The 20,320-nt window shown below is 41.4% G+C and overlaps 2 protein-coding genes across 4 annotated transcripts in view; one reads left to right on the forward strand and one right to left on the reverse strand.

Moving 5' to 3' along the window:
- Positions 1-242: 242 nt before the first annotated feature.
- Positions 243-6,238, forward strand: LOC118801616 (nuclear factor 7, brain-like). The gene is made up of 6 exons (XM_036561977.1): positions 243-915; positions 1,107-1,202; positions 1,288-1,518; positions 3,695-3,717; positions 3,804-3,922; positions 5,311-6,238. The coding sequence occupies exons 1-6, from the start codon at positions 514-516 to the stop codon at positions 5,850-5,852; spliced, it is 1,413 nt and encodes a 470-aa protein (XP_036417870.1). The 5' UTR covers positions 243-513; the 3' UTR covers positions 5,853-6,238.
- Positions 6,239-8,276: 2,038 nt separating this feature from the next.
- Positions 8,277-20,320, reverse strand: part of ranbp2 (RAN binding protein 2) — a 35,281-nt gene continuing 23,237 nt past the window's right edge. For all 3 annotated transcript variants that reach the window (XM_036561974.1, XM_036561973.1, XM_036561975.1), the window contains 9 exons: positions 19,059-19,238; positions 18,050-18,121; positions 16,997-17,193; positions 15,514-15,697; positions 15,248-15,340; positions 13,718-13,863; positions 12,173-12,446; positions 10,387-10,721; positions 8,277-9,340 (listed from right to left, as the gene is read on the reverse strand). In XM_036561974.1, coding sequence (XP_036417867.1) covers positions 9,035-9,340; positions 10,387-10,721; positions 12,173-12,446; positions 13,718-13,863; positions 15,248-15,340; positions 15,514-15,697; positions 16,997-17,193; positions 18,050-18,121; positions 19,059-19,238 — 1,787 coding nt within the window. In that variant the 3' untranslated portion in view covers positions 8,277-9,034. The remainder of the gene's footprint in view (positions 9,341-10,386; positions 10,722-12,172; positions 12,447-13,717; positions 13,864-15,247; positions 15,341-15,513; positions 15,698-16,996; positions 17,194-18,049; positions 18,122-19,058; positions 19,239-20,320) is intronic.

Raw genomic sequence — 20,320 nt, forward strand, 5'->3', positions numbered from 1 at the left:
TAATTTAGAGCCGAATGAGTCAAACTTTAAAAATCATAATAAAACTAAGAGGATCTTTGAAATTCTGCACAGCTTCATGATTTGTGTTGAAGTTTTTACTGTAATTTTACTGTAAATCCATGATGTGACTGACAGGCTGTAGGTGAGCTGGTGTGGAGCGACTCTACAATTCCAGCTTTATTGTTCTTTGATCTGTTTCCTGCTCTCTGGCGTCACTTCTAGCCTTTCTCCTTTAAACTCCTCCCACTCAAACTCCTCCTACTGAGGAAGTGCTGAGTGTGAGGCGTCTGCAGAGCTTTACAGGCTGCACTGTTGGGATCTGCTGAGTCCACTTTTGTTGGTGGGTTTATGGAGAATTCTGGATCTGGAGAATCACTCTGAAGGGAAATGATCACTAACTGGATCTACAGCCGCCTGTTTGACTGGAAACACAGCTGAGATCAGGTGAGAGTTTCACACAACTGAAAGTGAAAGTCTGAGCGTTCTCACTGGACGGAACAGCAGGGACAGGAAATGGCTTCTAGATCTTTCTCAGAGGAGGATTTCTCCTGTCCTGTGTGCTGTGAGATCTTCAAGGATCCTGTTCTTCTGCACTGCAGCCACAGTGTGTGTAAAGTCTGTCTGCAGAAGTTCTGGGAAACCAAAGGATCCAGAGAATGTCCAGTTTGTAGGAGGAGATCTTCAATGGAGTTCCCTCTTATAAACCTGGCTTTAAAGAACCTGTGTGAGAGTTTCTCACAGGAGAGAAGTCAGAGAAGTTCAGCAGAGTCTGGAAACATCTGCAGTGACCACACTGAGAAACTCAGACTCTTCTGTCTGGACGATCTACAGCCGGTGTGTTTGGTGTGTCGGGACTCTAAAAAACACACCAACCACAAATTCCTCCCCCTTCAGGAAGCAGCACTCGACTACAAGGTGGGTTATGAGTGACCACACTTTGTGAGAAGCTCCATAAATTCACTAAATTCAGCTGAAAATAAAAATAACTGGTCATTTTCCTAAATGTGTGACCTGGATCCTCACTCTGAGAGACAGGAACACATTGGGACACCAGTGTGGACTTTATATCTGGCTTTGTTTCTCACTAAAACGCTGATTTGTTTCAGGAGGAGCTCAAAACTGCACTGAAGCCCCTGAAGGAGAAACTGGACGTCTTTAAAAGGTTTAAGCTGGATTTGGATCGGACTGCAGATCATATGAAGGTCAGAGTAACAAACTCTTCTGAGATTATGAACCGGATCCTCACATAATCGCTCATATTTCATTAGATTCACTGCTTCCTTCCAGACTCAGGCCCGACGCACAGAGAGGCAGATTAAGGAGGAGTTTGAGGAGCTTCACCAGTTTCTACGAGATGAAGAGGCAGCCAGGATATCAGCACTGAGGGAGGAAGAGGAGCAGAAGAGTCAGACGATGAAGGAGAGGATTGAGAAGATGAGCAGAGAGATATCAGCACTTTCAGACACTATCAGAGCCGTAGAAGAGGAGATGGCAGCTGAAGATGTTCCATTCTTACAGGTGAGTGTCGCTCAGTCAGCGCTAGAACCTGAACAAGGAACCAAAACGAACAGTTCTGACTTACAGAACTGAACTGGGAACATCGTCACTGTCGACACTTTCAGAGTGAAAACTTCAAATAAAATCTATCTGATCAGATCAAATGTATAAAACTACATTAATAATGTATAATTTTCATAGAAATATATCATTAATATCCCTCACTCAGCTCTCTCTCCCTCCTGACGTGCTGCTGTGTGAGTGGCGTTAAATAAAGGCGGCCGGTGTCGAAGCGTCTGAGTGTACAGGGTGTTCACTTACATTCAGGCCCATGTTTTGAGGGTCTGTGAGTCACATCTGTTTATTATGTTATTAATGCATAATCACCTCTGGTTTTATCAGTGATAACTGATCAATTCCAAACCCTGATTAATTTTCTTAGGTTCCCAGTTAGTGGTTCACAACCGTTACTATGGTTTATTAATTAGCTTAAATAACGAGGAGGCCAAGACCTTCACAGCTGATGACAGAATAATTCTCACCATAATGAAGAAAAATCCCTGCAAGCCTGTCTGACAGATCAGAATCACTCTTCAGGAGGCGAGACTGGACTTGTTGATGTTACCGTCTGTAGAACGTTTAATGAACACGAACACAGAGGCTACACTGTAAGATGCAAACCACTAGTTAGCCACACAAACCAGATGGCCACAGGGGGGTTAAAAACATTTAGCACCCCTTAAAAATTGTTCAATGTCTTTTTCAGTTAAATTATATAATGTAATTAAGCTACCAGTTCATAAAGTTCAAATCACTAAAAATATTCACAATATTCTCATGAGATCTCATAGTGGATTATTTTCGGTTAGCTGATTAAACTTGAATCGCTTTCTTATTCCTTCAAAAGGAAAGAGGTCAGAGCTGAACAGTGAAGCTAAGGAGAGAGACAGATATCAACTGCTGCCTCTTTGAGTCAGTAGGTTCTTCATCAGTCACAGTGCTGCTTCAGTGACCACAAGAGTGTGTAAATCACCACAGCCTGTGGTCGTCTTTACAGCTGTGAGGACCACCATAACACCGCAATGGTAGCCTAACAATCACCGTGTTGCCACATCACCACCATAATCATATTTCTATGATTATGTACAGTGCAGTGCAGTGCAGGGCTGGTGGTGAACAAACTAAAACTAAATGTGTCATAATACTAAACTAACTCTGTCAAAGCTCTGGTGCCTCAGAGCACAGCTGTGAAAAGACTGGACAAACGCTTCATTTTCATTAATGTGAAGTAAATCACATCAATTATGAAGGTGCGACTCAGGGCTTTAGCCACAGGTAGGACAGGGTGGGCCTGGTCCTAACAAGATTGATCACAGGACCACCCAATCAAATATGGACGGAACATTTATAAAGCTGCATTTTTAAGATAATGAAACTTGGTTTATTTTCTGTGTGTGCTGTCACTTTTTATGGACCAAAAAATCATTACGCTCTCCACCACGCTCCTGCCTCGAGCGTAAAAGAGTCTGGCACTGACTCTGGACAGCCAGGTTACCGCCTGCTAAAAGGTACTTAAGCCTGTTCTGGAAAAAGCTCTTGTGAACAGATGAGATCAATAAAGATCGACACTTTTGAAAGTGAAAGCTGACGTGAGAACTCCTCCTCATACTCTGGAGGTGATGCACTCATATTTTGGAGAATAGAAAACACTCACAACTAGTGGAGAGGAGAGGTACTGCAGGATTCACTGGACTTTTTCTAATAATCTGTGCAGAACTGAATCCAACAAAGCAGGAAAACCAACAACAGACTTTTCACTACATAATTATGTGTTATGAGTTCACTGAGTAGAGAAATGTGTAAAAATAAATCTGAATATTCACAGATAAACATATCACAACACGTTTGATCTGTTGAACAGCAGCAGCTTTACAAGTGGAGTAAAGGCTATTAAAGGGTTAATTATGACTGTTTTCTAAAATATTAGTCTTTGATCTGATTTATGATGAGAAACAGGTGTGTGTAACATTCGTACAGACATTAGAGATGTTTATCGCTTTAGTGGGATTCTACGTATATCTGACACATATGACCCCTGTGGTGTTTCCACTGTGTGAAATTGTTTATTCAGTAAATAAAAATAAGCCCATGACTGAATGGAGAGCAGAGTCACTGATCCACTCTCACTGTTTTACAGAACTACAAGGCCACAGTGAAAAGGTGAGTGTTACTGTCTGCCGTCTCTCTCTTTTCTGTGGTTCTGAACTCAAAGCTTCAGCAGCACTGAGTCCTGAATGTTCTTCCAGAGCTCAGCTCACACTGCAGGATCCAGAGAGCCTTTCAGGAGCGCTGCTCCATGTGGCCAAACATCTGGCCAACCTGAAGTTCACCGTCTGGGAGAAGATGCAGCAGATCGTTCACTTCAGTGAGTCTCACTTTTTCTCTCTATCTATCATTCTTTTATTCTTTTCTCATGTTTTGTCAAGCTGGGATTAAGACCCCCACAGACCCCTGGGTGTTGATGCTCTAAGCCCCCCCATCCTCCTCCTCCCACTACAGTCACCCCCCCCATCAGCTCACACACACGTTGTGAACATCCACTGTAACCAGTATGTGATAATAAAGCAGGTATTACAGTAACTGAAGGGATACATTAGATCATTACTGAAGCGTCAGGTCAGGTTGATGTAACTGTTTGTCCAGCGACTCTTTTCATTGGTGTATAAATGTGATGTAACTGATAAACGCAGCATCACAGCTGCAGGAAGTCGTCTTTCCTCTGATCTCACAGCTTCACAACAGGAGCTTTGATCAATTTAAAGCCAGACAGTATAAATTAGTTACAGTGTAACTGAGCTTTAATGTTTCTCATATCGATACAACAGGAGGCGAGTCCACATGGAGAAAACAGAATAAAGTAAAAGTCTCTTCCCTATAAATCAGCGTCCACTTATGAGGAAATTTCAGAGCCTAAAACACAAACCATCCTAAACTAAAGCTCACAGAGGAATGAAAACTGGTTATGGATCACTATCTTACCTTTGAGGACTCTGTGCTCAGAATGAGCCGCTCGCTTTCTCAGCATCAGTAAAAGAGCTGATACACACCAAGTTCACAAACCACTGGAGACACTGACACAGACACGTCTGTAAACATGAGCTGACGGTCTTTAAATGAGTATTTGTGTCTGGAAATGGGTGGAAAACAGCAGCGTCCACTCTGTCAGGACCTGCTGAAGCTGGACTGAGGTGACGGCAGATAGCAGCAGATGGTAAACAGTGTTTGGGGGGCTAAGAAACGAAAATAAGGCGGGACCCCTCACACCATCAGAAACGACACGGAGAGCATCAAGATCTTAACTGGACACAATACAATGACCCTCTGACAGAAAACCAATCAGATTTGATTCTGTTCAGAAACGCAGCTACAGAAACACTGCTGTGTGTTTCAGTGGGCAGAGCTGTGGTCAGTCTGGGTGTGTGTGTTTGTGTGAATGTGCTGGTCAGTAAGTGTTGCTGTGAGTGTTTTTCAGTAAATCACTCCATTCAGTGTGTTTTTCCTGTATAAACTAAAGACCCTTCAGCTCTCAGAGCCCCAGCGTGGTCACCCACGTCTCCCTGACCATAGACCTGGCCATGATGGTCATTATGAGATATTTGATGTTGGTGAAATATTAATGACAGTAAATACCTGAAAGCTCTGCTGCCAGTGAGTTACTGTACATTTAAAGAGGGATTTGTTTTACAGTGTTTGATTAAATTCATGATGTATTTTTATTTCTGTGTAAATTATATGTGTGTATTTCTTCTTCAGCTCCTGTAACTCTGGACCCCAACACTGCTCACCCTAATCTCATCCTGTCTGATGATCTGACCAGTCTGAGATACACTAAAGAGAAACTGCAGCTTCCTGATAATCCAGAGAGATTTGATAGATATGAATGTGTTCTGGGCTCTGAGGGCTTCAACTCAGGAACTCACTGCTGGGATGTTGAAGTTGGAGACAGTAAATACTGGGTACTGGGTGTGATGACAGAGTCGGCTCAGAGGAAGGGAAGGATATACTCCAGGAGTGGAGTTTGGAGTGTGTTGTATTACGGTGGTAAATATAGAGCCTGTTCTTCACCACAGCCACCCACTCTCCTCTCAGTAGGTCAGACAGTGTGGAGGGTCCGAGTGCAGCTGGACTGGGACAGAGGAAAACTCTCACTCTCTGATCCTCTCACTAAAAAACACTTACACACTTTTACACACACATTCACTGAGAGAGTGTTTCCACTGTTCTGTAACTTTTCTATCACCCCTGTGAAAATGTCAGCAGTGCAGTTTAGTGTATCAGTGAATCAGCTCAGTTAGAGCTCATTCAGTCTTTGTGTGGATCAGCACTGAAACACTGATTAATACTGAAATGATCTGCAGTTATAAGAGCTGTTCAGTCACTGCAGCTCAGATCATCTGAGATCTTACTGAGCTGCTCAAACACATTTGTAGAAGGTTTATCTGCATTTTTTAATACACTGAGATATTAAAATGTATAAAATGTTAAGTAATGCAGGCGAAACATTCCGAAACATTTATGTTTTGAACATGTTTGGTTTTATAAAGATCCAAAACAGGGCAGATAAATATTATATAATCAGTTTTATTTTATTGCTGAATTCCATATTCATAAATGTAAATATCCAAATCAAAAGCCTCTTTTTATTTTATTTGTTAATGAAGCCAAACAAGACAAACAGTTACTGGTTCTAGCATTAAAAACACTGTCAGAACACTGAATTTAGGTCCTTTGATATTCCTGTATAATGTGTCTGTCTGGTGATGATCTGAGCTGTTTGTGTTTTTCTGTTTGTTTTTCTTTTATTGTTGGTGTCTCTGATTGACGCTGTCATCATATTTGTATGTTCATATTCTGATTGAATAATAAAGATCAGTGGGTGTTTGAGTGGATCAGGCTGCTGCTTTAAAGCTGTTTTATGGACTCATCCAAACTCTGCTGCCCTCCAGTGACCATTTTCAGATTAAACAGGTTTGACTCAGCAGCATATTAAACATTTAGAGCTCGTCCAAAAGGGGGCGCTATTAGTTTTGAGAGAAAAAGGGTCTGACTGTCTGACTTAACTCATTAGACAGTCGAGCTCAGAGCTCACTTTTAATAAACATCTGAAAACGCAGCTCTTTAACTCAGAGCTTCATTAAACTCTACGACTCTTTAACTCAGAGCTTCATTAAACTCTACGACTCTTTAACTCAGAGCTTCATTAAACTCTACGACTCTTTAACTCGGAGCTTCAGTAAAACTCTGCGACTCTTTAACTCAGAGCTTCAGTAAAACTCTACGACTCTTTAACTCAGAGCTTCATTAAACTCTACGACTCTTTAACTCGGAGCTTCATTAAACTCTACGACTCTTTAACTCGGAGCTTCAGTAAAACTCTACGACTCTTTAACTCAGAGCTTCAGTAAAACTCTGCGACTCTTTAACTCAGAGCTTCAGTAAAACTCTACGACTCTTTAACTCAGAGCTTCAGTAAAACTCTACGACTCTTTAACTCAGAGCTTCATTAAACTCTACGACTCTTTAACTCGGAGCTTCAGTAAAACTCTACGACTCTTTAACTCGGAGCTTCAGTAAAACTCTACAACTCTTTAACTCGGAGCTTCAGTAAAACTCTACGACTCTTTAACTCAGAGCTTCAGTAAAACTCTACGACTCTTTAACTCAGAGCTTCAGTAAAACTCTACGGCTCTTTAACTCAGAGCTTCATTAAACTCTACGACTCTTTAACTCGGAGCTTCATTAAACTCTACGACTCTTTAACTCGGAGCTTCAGTTAAACTCTACGACTCTTTAACTCGGAGCTTCAGTTAAACTCTACGGCTCTTTAACTCGGAGCTTCAGTAAAACTCTACAGCTCTTTAACTCAGAGCTTCATTAAACTCTACGACTCTTTAACTCGGAGCTTCAGTTAAACTCTACGACTCTTTAACTCGGAGCTTCATTAAACTCTACGACTCTTTAACTCAGAGCTTCAGTTAAACTCTACGACTCTTTAACTCGGAGCTTCAGTAAAACTCTACGACTCTTTAACTCAGAGCTTCATTAAACTCTACGACTCTTTAACTCGGAGCTTCAGTTAAACTCTACGACTCTTTAACTCGGAGCTTCAGTAAAACTCTACGACTCTTTAACTCAGAGCTTCATTAAACTCTACGACTCTTTAACTCAGAGCTTCAGTAAAACTCTACGACTCTTTAACTCAGAGCTTCATTAAACTCTACGACTCTTTAACTCAGAGCTTCAGTAAAACTCTACGACTCTTTAACTCAGAGCTTCAGTAAAACTCTACGGCTCTTTAACTCAGAGCTTCAGTAAACTCTACGACTCTTTAACTCAGAGCTTCAGTAAACTCTACGACTCTTTAACTCGGAGCTTCATTAAACTCTACGGCTCTTTGATCTTTAATCTGATCTGTTATTGTCTGATATGAGGTTAAATTAACTCATTTTCTTATTTTACTGTAAAGCTTTATCAGCTGTCTGTAAAGCACTCTGAGCTGCCGCTGGTATAAAAAGTGCTCTATAAATATATTTATAGTATTATTATTAATGTTAATCATACAGTATAAATCAGACGCTGTGTCTGAGTGGCTGGATCTGATGCTGAAACTAGTCCTGATGTTTTTCTTTATTAGCCCCTGAATAATCAGCTGTTTGGTATCAGATCATCTCAGCAAACTCGTTTATAAACATCTGAGGGAAAAAAAACACAAAGACTCGTTAAACGTTGAACTTTTAATAGGCAAAAAGGGGGAAATGTAGAATCTCCATCATTTAAATGCTGTAAAAAGCATAATTACCAGAACTCTCTACAGAGTAAAAACACACACAGTCACTGATTAAGACGATAGACATTCCTCACTGCTTCATCCACGAGTGTGAATGGAAAAGTGAACCTAATCAGCAGAGTTTCTGTTACACAGTCCTGGGATTTGGGAATTCCCTGCACATTTTAGAGGAAAATCACTGGGATGAAGGACAAGCAGTGAAGGAATAAGCTGTTATTAATCTGTTATTAAACCAAGGCTCCATCATCCAAAACAGGTTTATTACAATCCATGCAGACGGAAACGCTACAAACCCTGGAGTTTGGACCTAATTACGCTGTTGGGGTCAGCGGCGCTGATGAGGTGGGGAGGATCAGTGAGAAGGTTTCGCTCTGCAACACCGTCACCTTCACAATCTTCACATCTGAGTTATTAAACAGACCATCAGAGACAGAAAGCTGCAGTTTTACACTCAGCACTCCTGTTAGAGTCGGAGTGAAGATTTCAGCAGCGCTTTCACACACAAACAAACAACAACAAACAAACAAACAAACAACAAAAATAGGACACACAGCAAACGAGAAAGAGGCTTCAGAACGATCCGCTTTGGTCATCCCTCCGACACGCCTGACCGGGAGGGATTCACAGCTGAGGAACCACAGAAACGCAGGCAGAACATGAAAGAACCTCTGAAGTGCCCGGAGAGCAGAATCACAGCTGTCCACAGTCTACCACTGTGATGGTTCTGCTGGGTTTGCCGCTTTTAGATCCGAGCTCTCCCATCCGCTTCACCACGTCCGCGCCGTCTCTGACGAAGCCGAACGCAACGTGCTTGAAGTCCAGGTGCTCGGCCTTTTTGAGGGTGATGAAGAACTGGGAGTTGTTAGTGTCTCTGCCGCGGTTGGCCATGGACAGCAGGCCCGGCCCGGTGTGCCTCACGTCGAAGTTCTCGTCCTCAAACTTGCCCCCGTAGATGGACTTTCCGCCGGTGCCGTCCTGGTTGGTGATGTCGCCTCCCTGACACACAAACACAGAGTTCAACACTCGTATTGTCCTTCATTCATTCACAGCTACAGGAGAGACGATTCACACCTCGTCGTTTGGGTGATTTAATGAAATGTTCTGAACATTTTAAACACACAAAGCAGATTTAACTCAATATTATAGATTAATAATCTGCAGTTTACACTGTAAAAGACTCTAAAGATTAATCACTTTTATATCAGAATCACAAAAAAGAGCAATTTTAAATCACAAGAGCTGCAATTTTATTACATGTAATACATCATAAACAGTGTTGTCTCAAGTTATAAATGGAAAAAAAAACTAATAACAGAGCTTTTGAGCTGCCTGTACATCAGTTAGATTCACAACCATCTCAGCTAACTGGTAGTCTGATGCACTCAGCGTTTCATGCCAGAAAAAGTGAAAAATTACTGCATTTAAATTGCAATACTGATCAGAAAAATCACAATAGCTGTTTTCCCCAATCGTTCAGCTCCACATTGCGCATCGCTGCTCTTTAAGGTTTACTTAACTATGTCGTCTCGGTCCAAAGAAAAACAGGTACCTACAAAATAGTAACGTCACAGGAGAGAGGAAGAGCGTTCTTCTCTTTAACGTAAGGTAAAGAGATTTTATTTGATACAATCTGAGTTTTTCTATTGATCCAATCATCATGAAGAGTAGCTGCTGAGAACAAATTAGGCAGAAAAGTAAACTTTGCAAAAATGGAGATGCTTGGCTTTTTTATTGTTTTGTACTTTTTATTTACAGAATTTCAAAATGCCAACTTTACAATGTGCCAACATTTCATGATGAATGGACCAACAGAAAAGCTCCAAACGTTCTAGGAAAATTAATTCTGGTTCCACTGACTTTTAATAAAAGTAAAGTATGTTTTTCCTTCTCCTGTAAGTTTCCATTTTGGAGATAAAGTTTTCTTCTGACAACAGCGATCCAGATACAACCTGCAGAGCTCCAGTACTACTTTACACTACTTATGCTGAATTGTCCACTGAACGGTCTCTGCTGATTTAACACAAACACAGACGAATCCTCACCTGACACATGAAATCCGGGATTATCCTGTGGAAAACCGAGTTGCGGTATCCGAAGCCTTTCTCTCCAGTGCACAAAGCTCGGAAGTTTTCTGCAGTTTTCGGGACGATGTGGGCGAACAGCTCCATGGTGATCTTGCCAATAACCTCACCGTCAGCAGCCACAGTGAAGAAGACCACAGGGTTACTCGCTCTAGAAAGCTCCGCCACCCTGGAGGACTGGGAGACGTCGGCCTGGCTCAAACGGCTCTGACATTCCGTGAAGGCTTTCCTGAAGGATTCGGCGAGTTCAGGGGTTTTGAACTTGGCAGCGAGCTGCTCCACCTTAGCGTCCCCTTCTGTTCAACACAGGGAAAAAAAAATACATTCAAAACATAAATTAAGATTTTTAATACAGAGCTTAAAAATTAAAGGCTGCACACAATAAATCAACTGTTAATCATTATAATGATACTGACCTTTACATTACTGTTACTGCAGAAGACTAAGCAAACCAAGAACCCACTAATTAGTTAGTCACTCTAAATATTTATGTTCTATTAGTGTTACTGTTCCATTTCACTCACAGCTCCAGTGCAAAAAGATCAGAATACTCTGGACACCATGTTTTGGCCTACAGACCAGAGTAAGGTTAAGGGGGACATTTTAATCACGAATAAAATTATAAAGATTTTAATTATAAAACATATTTCCGGTCTTCTGATTGGCTGAGCTGCGTTCAAAGCAGTTGTAAAATCTATGATACACACACTGACCGCCAGCAACTGAACTCCATCACTGCACCACGGCATGAAAAACCCTTGTGCTGTTAATGAATAATCTTTGACTCTCATGCTGCTCACATGGAGCACAGAGTGCACCAAGAACCCAGTTCTGTTTAAACTGAGAGGCTGACAGCTTAATTTTTTATCTAGAACTAAACTAAACGACTTCAGTCAGAAGTCGTGTCATACCCAGGCTGAATCCCAAATGGCTCAGTACTCCCTAAATAGTTGCTATGAAAGTTTTGAAATTCCAGCCTCTACAGTCAAACAGTGCATCATGTATCGAGTGTGGATGAGTCTGAGTCCCACATGACTGTTTCTTAGCTGTATTTTGCTCTGTTGGGCTGCAGGATCCAGTATTTAAACTCCTATGTAGTGCACTATGTAGGGAGCAGGGAGCCGTTTGAGACTCAGCCCAGTGTGAGAAGAGGGCGCCGCTGGATTGGTGCTAAATAAGACTCACGATGGTAACTGACACGAAAACATACTTAGAAAGCGAAGGTTTCTGCATTAAACAGTGCTGTGATATCATTTGTTCATTATTATACAAAAGAGTTAATAAGTTCATGAAATGACCGCAGCGCACAGCGACAGACGACTGAACGTTCTTGTTCAGTGGTCCATGGTTGCTTGGGAACGCTATATATATATATATATATATATATATATATATATATATATATTATATATATATATATATATATATATATATATATATATAGGAATGTATATAAATAACACATGGCCTCTCGTGGCTTATTGCTTTATTAAATGATGAACAAATGATACATTGAGAAGGGAAAACACTAAAATGTCTTGGCCGGCTGACCACATTAAGGATCAATCGTTCTTTTAACGATGTTACATGTTCATCAATGTGTTTCAATGAAATGTAAAGGCATGCTGCGATATCTACCAACAAAATCACAATATGGAATATTTGCACTATTTTGTCCATATCATTCAGGCTGAGTGGCAACGCCCTGATGAGACAATACTGTTTCACTGTGTCGTGAAGGGTCTACCTGCGTAGTCGTTAGCTGTCCAAACCAGCGCGTTGGAAGAGGTGTTCATTGGTTTGAGCTCCATAGCCATGGTGATGGTGTGGTTGGCGCACACCTTTAAGACCTGCTCGCGCCTCATGAGCACACGGTAGCACTTCTTTACTGGATGGAAGAGGATCTTTATGTCTCCGACGCCGCGCTCTTTCCACTGGTTCAAATCACGGTCCCATCTGTACAGCTTCGTCCTCTCTTTGAAGAGGATCTCCTCGTCCTCCTCACCAGACTTCACCTCAACCTGAAGTAGGGGTGATCACAGAGTTACTCTGGCCCTGTCCCATTTCAGCCCTCGCCCCAACCACTCAGCCCTACCCCTCTGTTTTGTGTGTTCACATCTAGGGGTGGGTGTCCTGATTCTTGTTGAGATAGAGGGGGAGGGTGCAGTATTAGGGCTACACGAGCAGGTTTTTCAGAGACTCCAAACAGAGAGTTACGAGAAAAAGAAAACCGGTGAGATGGAGAACAAGAGACCAAAGAAACCCACGAATGTGAGAATTTTCTCTGATAAAAATTGCAATAACCATCATATTATCATAGTTTAATGTTGTTTGTGTATTATGGTCGTTTTCTTCATAACAAGCACAAAAAAATAAATAAATTAATTAAAATAATCTCACTAGCAGTGCTGACGACTCAGTAGCTAAAGTTCCACCTTAGAAGATGCAGCAGTTCCATTCTGGCACCTCAAGTGTCAGAACTGCTGCTCCATTTAAGGTGGAACGGGAAAATTCAAGCAAGAATCTGGAGAATATCTGAGTTCAGCTTCATATCACTGAAGAATTAGAGGTGGGTGATAATAAATAATTGCCCCCCTCTTTGAAGTCATATGATGCCCTAAATGTAACTAAAGCCCAGCAGTGAGGAGCTGAACTTTACCCTCCTCTGCTGTCACTGCAGACTGGCAGGGTCTCCTACAGAGCAGCGCTGGTAGCTGTTAATGAAGTGATGCTCTTTTTATTTGAGGGTCCCATTTCAGAGGGAAGAGTTCAACCACTACCCTGTAACTCAGTTCCTGAAGCAGCACAAATTCTAAAATTATATTTGTGTTGCTTATGATTTCTCTGACCTTTTAACACTTCGTCAAACAAGCTTGTCATCTAAAAACTAGCAAAACTCCAAGGCACTCTATTTTTAAAAGAATTAAAAAGCCTTTATTGTCATGGCAAAGTCATATTAAACCTTTCAAAAACTCCCTCAAAGCAAGCCTTTGTCAGGGAACCTGACATGTTTTGGCAACAAGGCTTCACCATGGAGTCAGCAGGTTTAACACGACATTGCCATGAAAATAAAGACTTCTTAAAAAAGGCAGTGACTTGGACCTGTTTTGGTTTATAATATTCAAAGAGCACCTCAAACAAACTGGTTCTGAGCCCAGGAAGCCTCCTCTTCAAACAATTTTAAAAGGTCATCTGTTCTTGTGTTTCATTTAATTTAATGTTTTTTTCTTCCACGTTTAAGAATTGAACAATTTGAGAGCGTCGATACAAGACAACTGAAAGATAAAGGTACCTCTGGCAGGGAAACAATAGGCTCAAAATGGATGTCTGTATTGTTAGAAGCATCATCATCACTGCCCTCCTCCTCATCCTCATTCCGTGTTGTCATGGCGCTGCTAAAGACGGCGGCTCCAGCGTTCGCCCAAGAGAAGTTTGAATCTACGGAAAAATGTAGAGAACGCCTGGTTAGATCACAACGGTGAACACACAGACACACGCACGCACACACGCACGCGCACGCACACACGCACGCGCACGCACACACGCACACACACGCGCACGCACACGCGCGCACGCACACGCGCACGCACACGCACGCGCACGCACACACCCCGCTCCCTTCACTGCTCCTTCAGAAGCTCCACACCCAAAATTCATGGGCGCACATTGCCGAGGCAAACAACACTGGACTGGCAATTTTTTTTTTGCAACAATTTACAGCCAAATACCATAATATAACAGAGCAAACAACGACAGAGCAAGTAAGATAGCTAACGTTAGCGAGGCTGTGGGTTGTAACTGTTGCTACAATTGTTGCTGTGAAGCTGAACAGCTGCTTTCACAAACATTAGCAAACAAACAATACTGACCTACTGATTCTGTGAAACTGAAAAAATAAGCTCATGCTCCCCACCCATCGAGCAAGAACGACCTCCTCCTCCCTTTTCATGCCTTTCAACTCGCGAAACTGAAGTCGGCTTCTTTTTCAGATTTTTCTGTCCCACCTTAAATGGTGCAGCAGGCACCAGTACGGAACTGCTGCATGATTTAAGGTGGAACAAAAAAAAAAATGTGAATAGGAAGCCTCAGAAACTTTCATAGGTCCCTTGCCTGAGCCAAGAACTTCTTTGTCAGTCTTGGTTCTTCAGATCTTCTCCTCTTTGGCTGCTTCTCTCAATCTCAATGTGTTGAGTTCAGCATGTAACTCCTGTGAATGAGTATGAGCGCTCCCGGTTGCTGACTGGCTGGAATCGTGTTGTGTACCTCGTCCTGAACCACTTTATTTACTTGTTTATTACATTTCATTAAATTTGACAGAGTTTTTGGATTGAAATCATATACGGCACCTTTACTGCTACCACACACCAGACGCACTGTACAGTGTCAAACCCATAATGTACTGAATTTGGTATCAGATAATTAGCTCACCATAAACTCACCATTTTTTAATTAAAAGGTGCAATTAGCATTGGTCTGTTTATCTTAATCAGACTGACCGCCTTTCTCCTTGTAAATTTCAAGCCATATTTCCCATCGATTTTTGTAGACTATTCTGTAACTGAAAAATGCTGTGTGGCTGATCTGTAACATCCACAGTTCAGAGCAAATTAGAAAATACTATTCTACAATGTTTTATTGGTCAGTTTTAAGCAAGAAAACAAAAACAATAGAATGAAAGCATTCTGAACTCCATTCTAATAATAAGATAGATGCAAAATCTGGTTAAGATAAAGTCTGAATTAACACATCCAACACATTCAGTTTTAAGCCTCTTTTAAATAAACATGTTCCTGAAATCAAGAGAACTGTAGTGAGTTCTAACCTTTTGTCCCAAAGGCAAATTCACCCGAATTCTTCGCCAAGTCTGCAAACGAAAATCCAACTGCAGATCCAAACGTAAAAGCAGGAGGAGCATCTGTGGTGGGAAGACAGCAGAACAAAGATCACAGTCATTAACTGCTGTTAAACGACTCCAGTGGGAAGCCGTCACAGCTGGTAACTGCACAGCTGGACTGACGGCAGTTATGGGCGCCGTAACTGGTCAATATTCCTCACAGGACTTTAGGCAGGAATTGGAAAACCGCTCACCTTGGCTGGTGTTTGAGTCAGCTGGTGCTTCTGCTTCATGGCTCTTGGTGGAGAGATCAATGGGGCAGCCATTATCAGCGATGGCAGTCTGGACTGAGGAGGCCTTGATGGGTTCTGCGCTGGCATCACTGCTCTTAGGGAGGCTTTCATTAGAGGACGCCCCCTTCTGGCTGTTTAATTCACTCTGAAACACAGTCAATGTTCCAACTTGGATTATGTTGCTCTACATTTGGTTGAAGTCAAAAATGTTAGTATTTCTCATCAGTGAAGAAACTGCCTATTTTTCCGGCACCACTGACGCTTCATTAGCCAGGCTCTACTGGCAAGAGCCTTCTGGTGGAACCAGTACCAGTCAGGATACCTTCTGCTAACAGCACTAAATGTCAGAGGGGATTAATGTACTCTAGAGCTATCAGGATTAATCAATTAACTCACTTGCAACTTCCCAATGAATCAGTGTTAATGCATACCTTAAATTCTCATACTAGTCTCTCTTATGGTGAGAAGGAGAGCCTGATGGGTACATATTTACATTCATATTTATAAATATTTTTGCTACATCCACACACTGATCAGGCATAACATTCTGACCACCTCCTTGTTTCTACGCTGATTGTCCATTTTATCAGCTCCACTTACTATATAGGTGCACTTTGTAGTTCAACAGTTACAGACTGTAGTCCATCTGTTTCTCTGACACTTTGTTAGCCCCCTTTTACCCTGTTCTTCAGTGGTCAGGACCCCCATGGACCCTCACAGAGCAGGTACTATTTGGGTGGTGGATCATTCTCAGCACTGCAGTAACACTGATGTGGTGGTGGTGTGTTAGTGTGTGTTGTGCTGGTCTGAGTGGATCAGACACAGCAGTGCAGCTGGAGTTTAGATAGGTGTATATGCCTATTTTTTTTTTTTTTTGATGTGCAATCAAGTTTATCGAAAGTTTAATGGTTTTTTACGTTAAACTCAAACTTCTTGTTTGACACCTTTAAGCCATCAGTAGTTCCACACTGAAGCTCAGCTGTTCATGTAATCCTCTTGTTCAAACGTAGCTTTTAAATGACATGAAGTTCCACTGAAAGCTCTCTTGATAAAACCAGTCGTCCCAGTAAGTACCGTGGTGAATTTAACACCGCAGGACGTAGACCATTAAGTAAGCACAATACTGATAGTGCCGCATCAGCGCTGTAATGTCAGTAACGTTAAAACCAGAGGATGCATATCACTGCTGTTGAAACAAAACCTTGTACATCCAAAAATTACAGGAAAAACATTCTTAATTTTTAATGCAGGTAACTGAATAAATACTTTTTCCAAGTAATTTTGGATCATTTCTGTTGGTCCGTTCATCATGAGATTTAGACACATCAAAAAATGAAAAACGACAAAAATGGATATTTAAGGTTTAGGCCCAACAGCAACGATACGTAGCGTCCAAACGTAGCTTTACGACGGCGTTTAACTCCTGAACTGCTCTTCTGCTGACCTGAGCTTGCTGCACCTTTCGTAGCTCCGTTCCAAAATCCTCTGGCCTGTCAGGCTCAGTGTCCGTATCACTACCGGCCCCACAGAAGAAGGTGGGAGGGAGCTGAAGGCTCTTGGCTCGTCTCTCCTCCTCCAGCGTTGGTTTCTTCTCCCAAACCAGCACACAGTCAGGGTCTTTCACACCTCCACTGGCCTGAGCTGTGAGACAGTGTTGGTGAAAAATCATACATATTGAACTACGAGACAAACAGTTTAAAGACAATCACCCACAGTGACTACAGACGACTCTGTAGTGAACCGCTTCTGTCCGCTTCTGTCCAGAGGCGGCTGTGACTATTTACACTCACTCCAGAACAGGTACTTCAGCAAAATTTTTACTCTGGGTATTTTCAAACTGTATACTTTTAAAGCTACTCAGGTATGTTAGTGAGTAAAGAAATCTACTTTGCACTCCATTACATTTTAGCCGTTCATATTTAGTTACTAATTCCTTTTTTGTGTTTAAGTTCATTCTGTTTTGTTGTTTGCTCTGTGATTGATCACATCTCTGATTTTGGAGTTTTATCATTTTATTTAAGACCAAAAAAAAATCTAAAAAGGAAAAAAGCCGTACAAAAAACAGTTTTTGTGCCAGGAGATGCTGAATTTACTCAGAAATTCCACTGCAGTTCTGTAGGTTAATCAGTAGTTTTTTGACCTGATACTTTTGTTTGTACTTTTACTCATGCTGATTAAATCTGAAGGCACTTTCACTTTCATTATTTTACCCAAGTATCAATACTTTCAAGTGTTGATTTGGGCTACTCTACCCACCTCTATCAAGTTAATTCTATATAAACTTCAAATTCTATTCATGTGTTTAATTTTAATTCTGATTTCTATTAAGAAATATTCAAGAATCAATTTTACATTAATGGGCACTAATGCATTAACATAAGTAACTGTGGACAATTTCTATTAAACAGTGTAAAAGGCAGCTGAAACTTTTTAATGGTAAATTAACAGAAACACCCTGTAGGTCACATGAACTCCCCACATCGAATTAATGCCTTACCTTGGTCAGGTCTGGGAGAATCAGGGTACAGCCTTCCTTTCAGGTTCCTCACTGCAGTTTCATAATCTTCATCTGCAGAACAGAAACAAGCATGAGAGTCGCATTTCAAGAACCTGGTAAAAGCAAAAGTAGCTGCAGTATAATTTAATTTATTTTTCAATCAGAGGAGAGTTCATTTGTTCAGAGGTGACCATGGGTGACGATTCTTGTACTGAGTGGTGGTAAAACCAATTATTTTATTTACCAATTTACAGACCAGACGAGTGTCGTTCGTCAAACAGTGACAGTCTGTGTCTGCTGGGGGGTCGCAGACCTTGTCGCGTACATCGAAAAATCTGAAAGGGTGCAGACGGTGTCTCACTCTGATTGGACAGAAACTCAAAGCTCTGGACCGTTGCCGTGGTCACAGCGTGCGACTATGTTTACTTTCTTGCTGCTTCGCTGCTGTATGTGTGAACAGGAGGTGTGTGAGCTGTAGTGAGCCGCAGAAACAGAACGGGTTGCCAGCTATTCAAAACTAGGATCAACACCTTCATAAGACGATTCATTTTCAAACCTTTTCCCGCTGCTGCAGTTCATTTAGGAAGCTGTCCGAGCAAAACACACACCCGCAGTGGTCTAATTTCTGCCCACACTGCACTTTCAGATTAACAGGAATTTTTGGGAAAACTGCAAATCTGGCAACCCCGCATGACAAGGAAAGAACTAGTGTTTTCAATAAATGGGTGCAACTGGGAAAAGTGTATAAACCTACACTAACCAAACACACAGAACTGTGAATGAGACCCCAGTAGAACGGTGGGCAAGGACTTTGACAGAAGTGTGTTTTGATGATCATGGTTGCACCAGATATGTGCATACAAGAAGTGCTTTAATCAGCGAGGAAGCAAGCTCAAGCGCCGATTCTGGTAATAGGAAAAATGCTGAATGTCGGCTCCAATTATCGGTCAGGACGACAATCGGTCGACCCCCAACACACCCACCCACAGATCAATCGGCAAATTCTTACCGTCAGTGTCATCGCTGACGTATCCTGGCTCGTTTTTGTAAGTGAAGAACGCAGGTGGTAGCATCAACTTCCGGGCTAGCTCCGCCTGCTCCTTAGTCGGCTGTCGTTCAAATACAATTTCTATGTCCGAGTCACTCTGGTCTCCAGCATCTCGTACATCTGGCTGAGTGTGAGAAGGAACTAGAAGGAAAAAACAAGAATTAGACCTGAACTTCAGCACAAACAAAAGCAAAGACTCTGGAAATGGAAGCATTCCATGAAAAACTGGGACACAAGCATATTCAAACTAAGCTTTTTTCCAGTAACACTTTACTTGACAATTACAGCCTTTAAGCATTAAGGTGTGTTTCTATATGTAATCAATCACTCCTGCAGAAGAAGCTGGAGCTTCCATGACGACGTATTATTGGTCATTCATCAATACAAGTGCAGTGTGTGAGTGTATTCTGATACAGTGATGAAGATAATTGAGGAACACTGTATATTTTAGGTAAAACTGAGACATTCTTTGGATTCCATGAATGACCGTAAAGGCAGTATTAGAAAGCTCAGCCTAATCTCCACAGGCTTCTACTAACTTAAAACACTAAATACCTTCACTGTTGTGTTTCCATTGCTCCATTCACCGTTTAATGAAGTATAAACTACCTTTCTGTAATGTCAAGTAAGTGTTACCATTTTTGTACTAAGTTAGTATCTGCATTATTACAAAGACCATCTCTATTATTGTTTTATGAGTATTCATGACAAAAACTGCATGCAAAAATCCTTCATGCACCTCATTAGAAGGATCATTTGCTGAGTACGAGTAAAACCCCAATCAGGATAGTTTCGCCTTTCTGTATTTTTCAATGCAGAAAAGACGAAAAGGTGGGAGCAAAGCCTTTTATGATTCGCGCAAATTTAAACATCTGATTTCATCACAGTAGGCATGTAGATTACTTCAAAGTAATTTTATAGTTAAATGATCCTAATTGGGGTTTTAAGTCAAAGCAACAGTGACGAGACACTCGAGTTTGTTTCTTTAAACAGCTCATTTATAGTCTTGTTTAACCATTTTAATACTTTTGACTTAAAAGCCATTAAAGCACTGATAATAGCAATAAGTAAAGTAAATATGTTTCTTTTACTGCATGCAAAGCCATTTTATTCCATATTCTGAATACATAAATATAAATAAATCTTTGTTTCTGCACTACTTTAAAGCCTACTTTAGTAGTTTTTAATATTACTTTGACACTTCATGGACAATAAATACTGAT

This window comes from Colossoma macropomum, unplaced genomic scaffold (genome assembly GCF_904425465.1).
Source record: "Colossoma macropomum unplaced genomic scaffold, Colossoma_macropomum, whole genome shotgun sequence".
Lineage (NCBI taxonomy): Eukaryota > Metazoa > Chordata > Actinopteri > Characiformes > Serrasalmidae > Colossoma > Colossoma macropomum.

Bases quoted from the DNA above. Each gene is read 5' to 3' on its own strand.
- LOC118801616 (XM_036561977.1), top strand. From the start codon at position 514: ATGGCTTCTAGATCTTTCTCAGAGGAGGATTTCTCCTGTCCTGTGTGC. The intron at 1,203-1,287 runs GTCAGAGTAACA...GCTTCCTTCCAG, and splicing joins GGACTGCAGATCATATGAAG to ACTCAGGCCCGACGCACAGA. The intron at 3,718-3,803 runs GTGAGTGTTACT...ATGTTCTTCCAG, and splicing joins TACAAGGCCACAGTGAAAAG to AGCTCAGCTCACACTGCAGG.